The sequence below is a fragment of the Anguilla anguilla genome, chromosome 7 (genome assembly GCF_013347855.1).
Source record: "Anguilla anguilla isolate fAngAng1 chromosome 7, fAngAng1.pri, whole genome shotgun sequence".
Classification (NCBI taxonomy): Eukaryota; Metazoa; Chordata; class Actinopteri; order Anguilliformes; family Anguillidae; genus Anguilla; species Anguilla anguilla.
In genome coordinates this window covers 26,163,128-26,175,926 of record NC_049207.1, presented here as the reverse complement: position 1 = coordinate 26,175,926, position 12,799 = coordinate 26,163,128, and the positions used below count along the sequence as shown (strand labels likewise).

Here is a 12,799-nt window from a genome sequence, read left to right as displayed (position 1 = left end):
GGTGGGTGGGTGAGTGAGTGAGTGGTTTAGTGGGTGAGTGAGTGAGTGTGTGAATGGGTGAGTAAGTGAGCCAGTTGGTGGGTGGGTGGGTGGGTGTGTGAGTGAGCGGGTGGGTGGGTGGATGGGAGAGTGAGTGTGTGAATGGGTGAGTGAGTGAGCGGGTGGGTGGGTGGGTGGGAGAGTGAGTGTGTGAATGGGTGAGTGAGTGAGCGGGTGGGTGGGTGAGTGAGTGGGTGGGTGGGTAGTTGAGTGTGTGAGTGAGTGGGTGGGTGAGTGTGTGAGCGGGTGGGTGGATGGATGGGAGAGTGAGTGTGTGAATGGGTGAGTGAGTGAGCGGGTGGGTGGGTGAGTGAGTGAGCGGGTGGGTGGGTGAGTAAGTGGGTGGGTGGGTGAGTGAGTGAGTGTGTGGTTTGGTGGGTGAGTGAGTGAGTGTGTGAATGGGTGAGTAAGTGAGCCAGTTGGTGGGTGGGTGGGTGAGTGAGTGAGTGAGTGACTGGGTGGATGGGAGAGTGAGTGTGTGAATGGGTGAGTGAGTGAGCGGGTGGGTGGGTGAGTGAGTGGGTGGGTGGGTAGTTGAGTGTGTGAGTGGGTTGGTGGGTGGGTGGGTGGGTGAGTGAGTGAGTGCTTTTGTGTCTGCATGTGTGTGTATTTTTTATTGTCAGGTGGGGATTGCGGGGAAAGAGTGAGAGAGAAAAAGAAAGAAAATACAAGGTGGAGACACTGTACAAAGTGGAGATTCAGAGAATTTAATAGAGAAAGCTTTCTAAGCCAACTCCGTGTGGTTTTTCTTCTTTAAGACTACATCCCATCATTTTTTACCAGGGAAGTAAAAATGTGTTGTTTGTTATTTAAGCACGCACACACAAAAGCACTCACTCACATGTAGCAACCTTCCTTGCTGTTCAGCTAACGAAAATTTCAGCAAACACAAATCATGCACCCTATCTGTACACATTTTTAAAGTTTTTCAGAGAACATGTGTCTGCTAAGTAGAGTGATCATTCAGTTGTAGTTGAATAAGCCTTGTGTAAATGTGTGAATAAGCGGCAGTGTAGTATGATGGGTAAGGAACTGGGCTTGTAACCGAAAGGTCGCAGGTTCGATTCCCGGGTAAGGACACTGCCGTTGTACCCTTGAGCAAGGTACTTAACCGGAATTGCTTCAGTATATATCCAGCTGTATAAATGGATACAATGTAAAATGCTATGTAAAAGCTGTGTAAGTCGCTCTGGATAAGAGCGTCTGCTAAATGCCTGTAATGTAATGTAATGTAATGTAAAATGTGCATTGTGCATGTCTGTTTCCACGACGATGGTCAAGAATGGTAATCCGCTGTCCCAAATGCTTTTTGAACTCAATACTGCCAGGCTGTAGCATGAATGTGCTTTTTTGAATCGTGTGTGTACAATTGTTTTACATTTTTGGCTACCGACCAGAGAAGCTGGATAGCAGAAACATTTTCATTTGTCCTAGAAATGCTCACAAATAAAAAAGAAGCCCTTAATTGGAAGAAGTTCATTAGAAGAAGTTTAATTAGAAGATTACAGTTAATTACGTGATTGCATGTCTTTGATGTCCCTTCATGGTGAGTGTCTCCACAATTCAATGGAAAATTGCTAAAAGGTCATTGACAATAACACATTGGCCTGCTACTTTTTTCAGAAGCATATTTTTTCTCGCATTGACAAGCATTTGGAACGAGACGAAAGTATACCTGTCATGGTTATTGCTACAGCTTAATTTTTTAGACATAAATGTTTGTGTGTAATCATCAAAAATTTACAGAAGGACTTTTTCCATTCATAATTCATTTTGAAACACTGACATGGGAATGTTTGATCAGATTAAATCGAAAAGCTTTGACCCACCTGTCATAAATAGCGAGCTGCTGTAATTGCTTGCAGCTGGTTTGGCTGCGATCACCACCAGTAAGGCTTCTAAATGAAATAATCTGTTCACGTTACTTGTTTTTATCAATGCATGTAAAGCTAATTGTGGAGCTGGAAAAAAAATGCAGAGCTCTCATGAGATGTTGCTGTCTTAATTGTATTTTTGTTGTTATTTTGCTTGTTTTTTTGTTGCTGTTTTTGCATTGTGCCTGTGCTTTGTCTGCATGCCCTGCGTTGCGCCTGTGTTGTGTACTTGTGCTGTGTGTCCCCCCCTCCTAGGGGTTACCTGGCCTCCCTTCTCTGGCGGCTTTGCACAGCAATCAGATCCTGACCGTCAAGGTTTGTGGCGGCGGCCTAGACGTGCTAGGTCAGGCCTGGGGAGGTCACGCAAGCGCTGAGAAAGGTGTCCAAAAGGGGGCCTAAACACCACCACCCCCCCAACACACACCCACCCCAGCTCCCACCAAAATAAGGTTTAAATGAGCATGCACTGTTACGGAGAGCATATCTACATTTTTGACACCAGCAATTGACTGCAACATGAACCTCAGCCAGATTCGATCAATGACAATATTAAGAACATACAGTTGCATGATGATGAGAAACAGGCCATTCACCCCTTTCAGGATCACCACTTGGAGCACAGAGCCCCACTCATTCACTATGATGGGGACGCTGTGCTTGTAGGAGGTTCCATCCTTCATGCAGGGAATTTAACTGGTCCAGACTCACTGTGGTCATTTAAGTTCCCATGGCGCTTTTCAAAAGAGTAGGGAGAGTTAACCCTGGTGTCCTGGTCAGATTCGATCGAGTATTGTTTAACCTACCTGGTCAAAAGGTAAAAACAAAAGATCAATTGCCAATCGTTGTGAAGCGTGGTCAGGGTATGGCCAGTTTCTCAGCCCGTGGGGAACAGTTTATTTCCCCCATTAGAGATTTAAATGGCCAGGCATCGAATAGTGAGGGGTAGATTATTGAAAACAGCGTTTTCAAACTGAAGCAGGGTCTGGCCAGAGATTGCCGGCACAGAAAATAAACAATGGAAAAGAACTGGAGAGTTGAAATACTGAATGATAAAAGTTACATGGAGATCGGCACTTTGCCACAAATCACTTTTTCCAACGTGGCTGCTAATTGGTCAAAATGTAAATGTGTGTCCTGGGAAACAATCCTCTGGCTGAGGCAGACAAAATCCTCCTCACTCTTCCAGGTTGTGAAATTTTCTTTTATACAGTATATTGGAAAGACATAATTGAAAGACATTGAAGTGGGAGGTGGGTTTGGTGGAAGGGTGGAAGGGTTCTGATGGTTCAGGTCCTCTTCTCCAAAGATATTTTCGGCGTGTGCATCTCCACAGGTCTGGCTTGGCACTAAGCTCTGTTGTGTCCATGACAGCGCCTTCGCTGCAGTTATTTTCATGGTCCTTCTTTGGTTTGCAAGCTGTCTGTGACATCCTGAGGCTACCCCCCCCCCCCCCTCCACCCACACTTCTACTGCTTCCCCAGGAGGTGACAGTTACAGGGCTTGCACTCCAAAATGAGGTCCAGACTCTTTGCCCAGTGCTTCCGTCATGGAAACGGGCTGATCTCTCCCAGCGGCGAAGGCACTGAAACTGGAATTTTTTTTCCCCTGTCACATTCCTAATCTGTTTCTTCTTTTTCCCCTCCCTCCTTTTTTATCTCTTCTCCTGCGTCGTCTTTTATTCGGGGACCTCGGCTATCTTCTTCGGCTATCTCCTTCTCCGACCTTCACCTGTCCCGCTGACCTCTGAACTCTACTGCGCCTGCTCAGATGGTCTTCCCTAAGATCAATCACGGCTTTCTTTCCGCTGATCAGCAGCTTATTAGACGCCGGCTCATTAAGGTAGTGCCTACCACTTCTCTTTTTTCTCTCCCTCCCATCCCTCACTCCTCCCTCCCTCCTTTCACCTGCTACTATAGGGTATCCACACACTGCATCACAAGCACATGTTCCTTGGTACAACTAGTTCAGTAGGTTCAGTCACCAGGGACCATGTCGAAAATAGAATAAAGCTTTGCTTTGTTTTGTAGCCCTTTTTAAATGCACTTATCATAGCAGTTTACACTGGTGAAGTCTTGAGAGCATGTAAAACTTTGCTTGTTTGTTTGTTCTTTTTTTGTTAGTTTTTTTATTTTAATTTTTTTGTTAAGTGGATCAAGTGCATGGTCTCTCTCTATTTCTGAGGCACGACCATAATGATTTTAAAATATATAATTTCATAAGTATTATACATTATATTTATTATATTTATGATATGATTATTATTATACAAATTAATATTTCTTCCTGTTCTTATGTTTCTGAATTGTATTACACTACTAGTTCTGACTTTAAGTCTCAGTGTCTGAGAGAGTGAAACCTTAAAAAAGAATAAAGTTAATTGAAAATAGCACATTCAATCTGCCACCCTCACAATCTTTGTAAGCTTTGTCTTTGTGGTTTTTCCAATATGTGTAAAACAGGTTTTGCCACTGCATCAATGCTAAAATTTAAATTGATTTTTAAATACAAATGGGAAGTTATGTCCATCATAAGTGATCTCACACCATATGACCTATTAATTATTTAATCAAAAAGTTAAACATAGTTTGAGTTTATAGCCATAGGAATATTGACTGACCGATTGAATTACTGTTTTAACCTATATTTTCACACACACACACACACACACACACCTACACACGCATACACACACACACACACACACACACGCACACAAGAAAAACAGTGTTGCAAACTTCCGTATTATCCCGGTGAAGGGACACCACGCAGACTTTCAGTAGAACAGTCTCCATTCTGTACAGAAGTGCCTGATCTTAAGACTTGATCAAAAAGGCAGTGCTTAAAATGACCAATAAAAGGCTTATCTCTTTTCCTCTGATATTAGTACTCTTCCAGACTATATCTATATCTACATATCTTGTACTCATTTCTTTCCTCCTGCCCCTGTCGTGCAGGGAGATCAGGGACAGGCTGGTCCCCCGGGGCCCCCAGGCCCCCCCGGACCTCGAGGGCCCCCAGGTGACACAGGTAAAGACGGTCCCAGAGGAGTCCCAGGACTTCCGGTGAGTACCATCCTCATCCTCCTTTCCTTATCTCTATATATTAAAACCAGCTCAATAAGTCCTGTGACTAATGACCCCTTATCTTTAAAAATGCCCCCCTTGTTTCTTAGTATCACTTGCTTAATACCAGTTTATATTTACTTTATTTCCACTCTCCAAAAAACGAAAAACATAACATCTTCCATGTGTGCAAGGCTATAAGGATGGGATGGCGTGTTAATGTATGTACAATCTGGACTGGATAATGTTATTTACTGTCATAAACTTGCACCAGCCCCCCAAACCCATTTTCATGTTTTTGCTTTATTCCTCTGGCAAACTTAAGCCAAGATAGCATAAAACGTATTAAGCGCTGTTTGTGCGTTTTGCTCCAAGTTCTGATCATTACCAGTTTTGGCTCTCCCGGTTGTTCATTTCAGAATCAAAGCAGATTTCAAGCACACTTTTGTCCCTGTTGAACTCCAGACGTGAGTGCTAGACGTCCTATTTTGAATCAATCTCACATAGTCACTCGCTGATTTACACAAAGTCCTTTTTCACTGTATCTCTGAGCCTGTTCTTTGTCCAACTGCCCAGAAACTAACAAATTAGTCATTCCCGTTTTGACCAAATGTGATTGCTTTTTTGTTTAAATCGGATCCTTCCGGAACACCCGTGCTGCTTTCAAGTGATCTTATGAAACTTATGATTTTTTTCATGTCAAATGGAAAGCCATTACTGCGAGAGAGAAAGAAAATAATTTGTGTGTATGTCCATATGTGTGTGTGTGTGTGTGCCTGCATGCTTCTGAAATCTAAGGACGGAGTGTAGCACAGTGGGTAAGGAACTAGACTTGTAACCAAAAGGTCGCAGGTTCGATTCCCGGGTAGGACACTGCCGTTGTACCCTTGAGCAAGATACTTAACCGAAATTGCTTCAGTATATATCCAGCTGTATAAATGGATACAATGTAAAATGCTATGTAAAAAAGTTGTGTAAGTCGCTCTGGATAAGAGCGTCTGCTAAATGCCTGTAATGTAATGTAATGTAAATGTAAATCTGTCCCACTTTGAAATGAACATTTATGTTAACTGTAAATACTGTCTTACCACAGTAGGTAAGTATGGTGTCACTACAGTGTGCATAAACATTGTAAATTATGAATGGAGAGTGAATAAAGAAAAATAATTATCGAATAAATTAGCGAGGGATTGAAATCCGACAGCGGCAGAAATCAACTTCTGAAGTGTGTTCGCAAACATGTTTTGTAGTTGTAGGTTCGAGATAATAGTGCCTACTTATATGGTAATTACACTGTTACTGCTACTGTTGTTACCATGTTATTAAACAGGTATTTGGGCAATTTTATGTGGAGACTGGAATCTGAGCACAGATTAAGTGAAGCACCTTCTCAGAGTGAAGTAATCCTCAAAATAGCGCCATACAAACAGCAGGAGGTTAAGCCATGTCCGGGATGTTGGACTGAGTCAGGGATAACAACATTGGGGTGAGATGGGCATGTTGCCTTACTCAGAAAAAAACAGTGAGCCCCACCAGTCACAGAGTACGTTGTTATCAATCAATAGAACAATGCTGTCTGTGATTGGTGTACACTGGCGATACTTAAGGGAGCCCTGTGGGAATTACCAGGAAGTTCACAGGAAAGTATACACCAATCACTGTTAATGTTGTTCTGTTGATTTTTTAACAAAATGCCCTGTGATTGATGGAGCTCCTCTCTGTTTTTTCTCCGAGTAGGCTGGCATAACGTAGGTTACTCTGGGGGCCTTGCAGTGACATATAGACCCATTAAGCAGCTCTCCTCTGTCCCTGACTGTAGTGTGCGAACAGGCCGTGTCATGTTGTAACGCACCATCTGTCACCGTTACAGGGAGAGCCAGGGAACCCGGGCGAAATGGGGCTGATGGTAAGTACTTTACTCTTTCCTACTTGGCACATCCCCAGCTGCTTTTCAGTCATACCCGGTATGCTGGATATCTGTTAACATCTAGGCATTTAGCAAGTGCTCTTATCCAGAGAGAACTACACTGCTGACTTTTTGCATTTGCATTCAATGTTAGCTCTACGTACTGCTTTCACATGCAGTGTTTATACTTCAAGAATTCAGTGCCCTGCTGAATGGTACAATGGCAGTCCCCTACCTGGAATTTGAACCTGCAACACTTGAGATACACACCCTGTTCCCAAAGAATTATGCTACACTGCTCACTCTCTATAGAACAGAGAAAATATTTGCTTCTCATGACCATTTGGCTGGGCAGATTCTCATTTTAGTCTTGGTTCTGTGGTTTTTTATGTGATGTGTGTTGTTCAGCTTTTCACCCCCAACACCCCTGCCCTGTATTCTGTAAGTTTCAGGCATCAACACAGTGACTCTAGTTGCATTTAAAAAAAGATTCTGGGCCGTGTTTTCTTGTTGTGATCATGAACAAGGAAAGATTGTGAAACTTTACTGTTTTTACTTTACGTTATAAAACCACAGTAATCAGAACCTTCCCATCTGGGAAAATCAAAGGCTGAAGAGATGGGTTTGTTGCTTAGTTATAGCAGTACCGCATGTCAGGGGAATGGGTAAATGACTTTCTCTGCTTGGCCATATTGTTGCAGTTGGTAATCCATTGGTCTGTGTGGCCGACCTTTTGCTGTTCCTCAATAATCAATCTTTGCCATTTCGTGTTTGTCGGTTGTTCATAGTCATTTTTCTGATATAAATCAAATGGCTTTGAATCTAGACAGCTGTCGTTTGTATTCAAAACACTGGGACATACATTAAATATGAAATTATTATCCTGAGGAAAGATCTGGTTCCAGGCCCAAGTGGGAGTTCAGGCTCTGCTCAGGCTGGACTCGCAAACAGCCAAATCTTATGAAACGCAGTTAAAAATATTTATTTTTGCACGTGAAACCCATTACTGGAGCAAGCCGCTTCCTGTTAGCGCTGATTGAATGCTGCTTTTGATGTTTAGTATATAAGCCATTTAATGAAAAAACCCCTTATAAAAATGCATGGAATGCTTTGGTCTTAACTGGTGCCAACACTGTGAAACTGTAATCGCACCGCAGTCCCAGCAGGGGGCAGATCAGGCTCCACGCGTTTGAGATGGGATATGGACCCTTTGTCCAGTGTCTCTCAATGACAGAAGGTGTCTTGGATTTCAAATAAAATTGTAATGTTACGCAAAAAGCAGAATATCAGATTCCCCCCGCCCCAAGGTCTCTTAAACTTCATCTGACTTTCTTAGCCATACTGTAACCAAAGGAGCCTGCTTGTTTGCACTTTATGCAATTAAAGTAACATCTCTCAGTAATTTTGTGGAGAGTTTAGAGTATTTGTGAGGTTTATATGGGATTATGAATGAAATTATCAAGTGTAAATGACTTTTCCAGTCTGTCGCTGCCACTTACTAGTAGAGTTTGTTTTGGAATGCATATATACCCTATTATGCACACGCACACACACACACACACAAACTCCACTCAAAACCTTTGAGAATTCTCATCTCAAACTCCTTATTCCTCTGTAAATTAACCTTGTCTTACCTCCATGGTGAAGCTTTGCAGAGTCACACCACCAGCTAACAAATATGTCGAGAGAGAAATGAGAATTCTCCGGGAGACACGGGCTGAATATCCACTGAGCACACTGCAGAAATGTCAAGGCTGATCTCTCTGCCCTGAACGAAGGGCTTAATGTTTCAGGGCCTCGTACAGACTGTGACACTAATGTACTTTTCACAAGGTAGAATGTCATTGCCTGACTTGGGGGGCCTGGCCCATTAAGGTGAGTGATTATTCACTCTCCTGAAAGAGTGCCAAGCCACCTTCTCAGCCCAGTGTTGCATAGTCCGGTGCTGTCCCCCCGCCCCGTGTCTTTTGAGCCCAGACTTTCAGCTTCCTTCTCATCAAATAAGAACCATTCGGTGTTAGCGCCCCCTTCTGAAAAAAGTGCCTGAAGCATTTGCGAGAGGATGGCTGAGTTCTGTGGAGTTTCAGAGAAGCCTCTGAAGCGGTAAGCGTCGCCGTGGGTAACTGCGTTTCTGGAGAGGAGCTGCAGAAGCGCGATGCTCCTGCTTCTTTAGGACGCCATCCAGAGCGCTGGGCCCCCGCTTTCGCAGAGCAGAGCATTTTGGGCTTTTTGATCTAGACGCTATTGTCAGGAGGAGAGAAGAGAAGAATCGGAGCCGTCCAAACATGTGGCTCTCATTAAGGCAGAGGCTCTCGCCTCACTCTCAAGCAAGATGAGGAGAAAGCGTTTACAGGAATCTGAGTTATCACTGCCATAGCTTTACTGGGTGGTAGGGTTTAGTTTTACAATTTACTGTTTACAACTTAGCAATTTGGCAGATCCAATGCATGGTTTGCCTTGCACCTACAGTAAATGCAATTTTGTAAATTGCTTCTAAATGGTAGGCAAACCACCATTTGCTAGGCAACCCGACTATTCCAGGTAATCCATTGTGCTGTCATTTAGCTGGATACATGGGGAAACACAGGGCTCCACCCCCACCCTCCCGGCCTCTGGCAAAATCCCCAGACCTCACAGACAGGCCATCGCCCAAAAGCACCCAGCAAAATATATGCATGCATCCATATTAATGTATCGTTCATTTGTAGAGTGACCTCACATTCAACATATTCTTGGTTGTTTCCCGATTGCTTGTAAGCCAAACTCGGGAAGCAGAGATGGAAGAGGAGATTGCCACCATCGCATTTGTGTGCAATGTACAGCTTTTTTTATACCAGCCACTGACGAGTAACTAAGTTGTTGTAATGTAAGTAAAGCATGTTTCACTGGGAAATATGAACAAAAATGTATCCACCTGTAATTTCATATTGACACAGGGAAGATGCTAAATTATATGAGGAAGGAAGACATTTCTTGGTTCGTGTGCTTGTGGGAAACTCCTCCGCTTGGACAGACGCCTGTCTTGTAAAGCCTTGATGAATTGCTCTCCTCGGGCCAGAACATGGAGTAATGATTCAGCATAGACTTCCTCTAGCTCGGTCATTCCAAAAGTTTGGGTCAGGGTGCTCTGACTGGAGTAGATGAAGTGGATCATAAGACAGCCTTACTTGGGGGGGGGGGGGGGGGGGGGTGAAGTCCTATAAACAGAGGACTTTTTAAAAGACATTCACACAGTTCAGATTTAACACTGCACTTAACATGTGCACACGCCATGCTGGGTACAGTATTCATGCACTTGCTTTGTGGAAGTTTGTAAGAACAGAACTCGCTCAATTGTTTGTGATAATATTCCCAGATGCAGTATATTTTGAGATATGAAAGTTCTCTCGGACAGCCAACACACTTGTGCCAGTCAGGCTATAGTAAGAAAATGTGTTAACCCAATGATGTTAGCTCAGGAGGTAAGAGTGGTTGTCTGGCAGTCGGAGGGTTGCCGGTCGAAGTGTCCCTGCGCAAGACCCTCTAATTGCTCCCAACGAGCTGATTGGAACCTTGCATGGCAGCCTTTCGTCATTGGCGTGTGAGTATGTGTGTGAATGGGTGAATGAGAGGTATCAATTGTAAAGCGCTTTGGATATATATATTGATATATAAAAGCGTTATATAAATGCAGTCCATTTACCAATTTACCATTTACCAAGAAATCACATTGCAAAGTGCATTATTTTGATGCGCGCAGTCACCATATTTGAAAATTGGCTACATTTAAGTGGTGGGTTACGTAAAAGGTATTAACCTCAGAAAACCTGGTAATTGTTCCTCCAGAAACCCTGCAGGTGGCACATCTTCAGATAGGGGGAAAAAGTATCAGTAACAATTTTATTTTCCATTTTCACCACGCAATTTTTTTTTTCTTGATTTAGTTCAACAGCACGTGCTCTCAATGCACTGGAAATTCAGTGGATGCCTTCATATTTTACCACAAATTAAATATTAATGTGTTTATGATTGAGAGAGGGATGAGACTATTAGAAATGACCAGCACTGCTACACTACTCTGAATATTAGCCTCCCAGATACCTTTATCATCCAGTTACAGTGCAAATTTTACATCACCTCTGAGGCTGCACAGCCAATCACAGGGCACACATGCATCTCTGAGCCAATGAAATTATCTCTGCGGAATGGACTGGGTGCTCTTACCCTACCTCCCAAGCAAAGATGTTTCTTATCCACAGAATAGGAAACAAACTGCATGTTGGATCTGGGTGCTAATGTTTGACCGTGGTAACGTTGCAGTTTTTCCATTAATTTCAGTGTGTCTTCATGAAGTCAGGGAAAGTATGTAATAACATTAGTGTATCAAAAGAACGTTAAGTGACTTCTTGCCCCTGATGTCCCGCTCAGTGTGAGGTTTTGCAGTTAAGGCCGTCCCTCAGTGAAGGAGCTGAGCTGCTGTAGGTGGGCCACTCAGGGTAAACAGGGACGGAGTGTAGCACAGTGGGTAAGGAACTAGACTTGTAACCGAAAGGTCGCAGGTTCGATTCCCGGGTAAGGACACTGCCGTTGTACCCTTGAGCAAGGTACTTAACCTGCATTGCTTCAGCATATATCCAGCTGTATAAATGGATACAATGTAAAAATGCTTTGTAAAAAGTTGTGTAAGTCGCTCTGGATAAGAGCGTCTGCTAAATGCCTGTAATGTAATGTAATGTAAACAGAGCCTGTTTGTCCTTGCGCCTGCTCTTCAGATAATTAATCACTGCACGCAAACACAGAAGCACTCGATCACTTAAACTGAGCAAGCGAAGACCCGGTGATCTAAGAGGACGGGTTCTGCTCTGTTTCAGTCAGGCTGACGTGTCAGCTCCATCCGCATCAACTGGTGCAGGAGGGGTGGGGGATAGAGAGAGTTGGAGAGACAGAGAGAGTGGAGGCTGTACCAAGAATTTCAGCAGATAAACAGCAAGCATGTGAAGAAGTGCTGCCCCCGCCATCCTGGCATCCCATCCCACGCTGGTTTCTTACAGGGGTAATGGAGGCTGGGATTGGTTTGGAGGGCCCCACTCAGCCCACTAATGGATTTGTCTATAGATGAGTGGCCCTCGGTTTGCAGGGGGTGGAGTGGGGGGGGGGGCGTTGCCTGAGATTTTCCTGTGCTACACATTCCAAAGCAGGTTCAAACTGGTTTTATCCTTGGTGCAGATTTCTGGGCCGATCTAGTTCCCCGTTACCGCATGCCCCAGTGCATGATGGGATTGACCGCCACAGCTGTAACGGGGGATTGGTGCGGATCTTCACCTAGCCTTTCAGCACATATAGGGCCCTGGCTCACACGCTAGGCCTGGCTGAGCCACAGGGGCTTGGGATGGATACAGCACAGTCTGTTCTTTCAGCACAGCAGGCAGTGGTAGAGCTTTGGTTGTCTTGGTTTCTTTGGACTCTTAAGCCTTATTCCACCCTCTCCCAATTCATTACATTACACTGCAGTCATTCCACAGACACTCTTACCCCGAGTAAAATACAGCAGTGGAGACTGACACTCTTACCCAGAGTTACATACAGTCTTGAAGATTGACACTCTTAACCAGAGTTTTGTACAGTAGTGGAGACTGACACTGTTATCCAGAGTAATGTACGGTAGTGGAGACTGACACTCTTACCTAGAGGAATGTACAGTAGTGGAGACTGACACTCTTACCCAGAGTAACGTACAGTAGTGGAGACTGACACTCTTACCTAGAGTAATGTACAGTAGTGGAGACTGACACTCTTACCCAGAGTAACGTACAGTAGTGGAGACTGACACTCTTACCCAGAGTAAAATACAGCAGTGGAGACTGACACTCTTACCTAGAGTAATGTACAGCAGTGGAGACTGACACTCTTACCCAGAGTAAAATACAGCAGTGGAGACT

General features: G+C 44.0%; 1 protein-coding gene across 7 annotated transcripts in view; it reads left to right on the top strand.

Annotated features, from left to right (window-relative positions):
- The window catches only part of LOC118231892 (collagen alpha-1(XXV) chain), a 196,528-nt gene that overhangs the window by 135,686 nt on the left and 48,043 nt on the right, over positions 1 to 12,799 (top strand). For all 7 annotated transcript variants that reach the window (XM_035426243.1, XM_035426244.1, XM_035426241.1 and 4 more), the window contains exons 7-9: positions 3,681 to 3,752; positions 4,868 to 4,975; positions 6,846 to 6,881. In XM_035426243.1, coding sequence (XP_035282134.1) covers positions 3,681 to 3,752; positions 4,868 to 4,975; positions 6,846 to 6,881 — 216 coding nt within the window. The remainder of the gene's footprint in view (positions 1 to 3,680; positions 3,753 to 4,867; positions 4,976 to 6,845; positions 6,882 to 12,799) is intronic.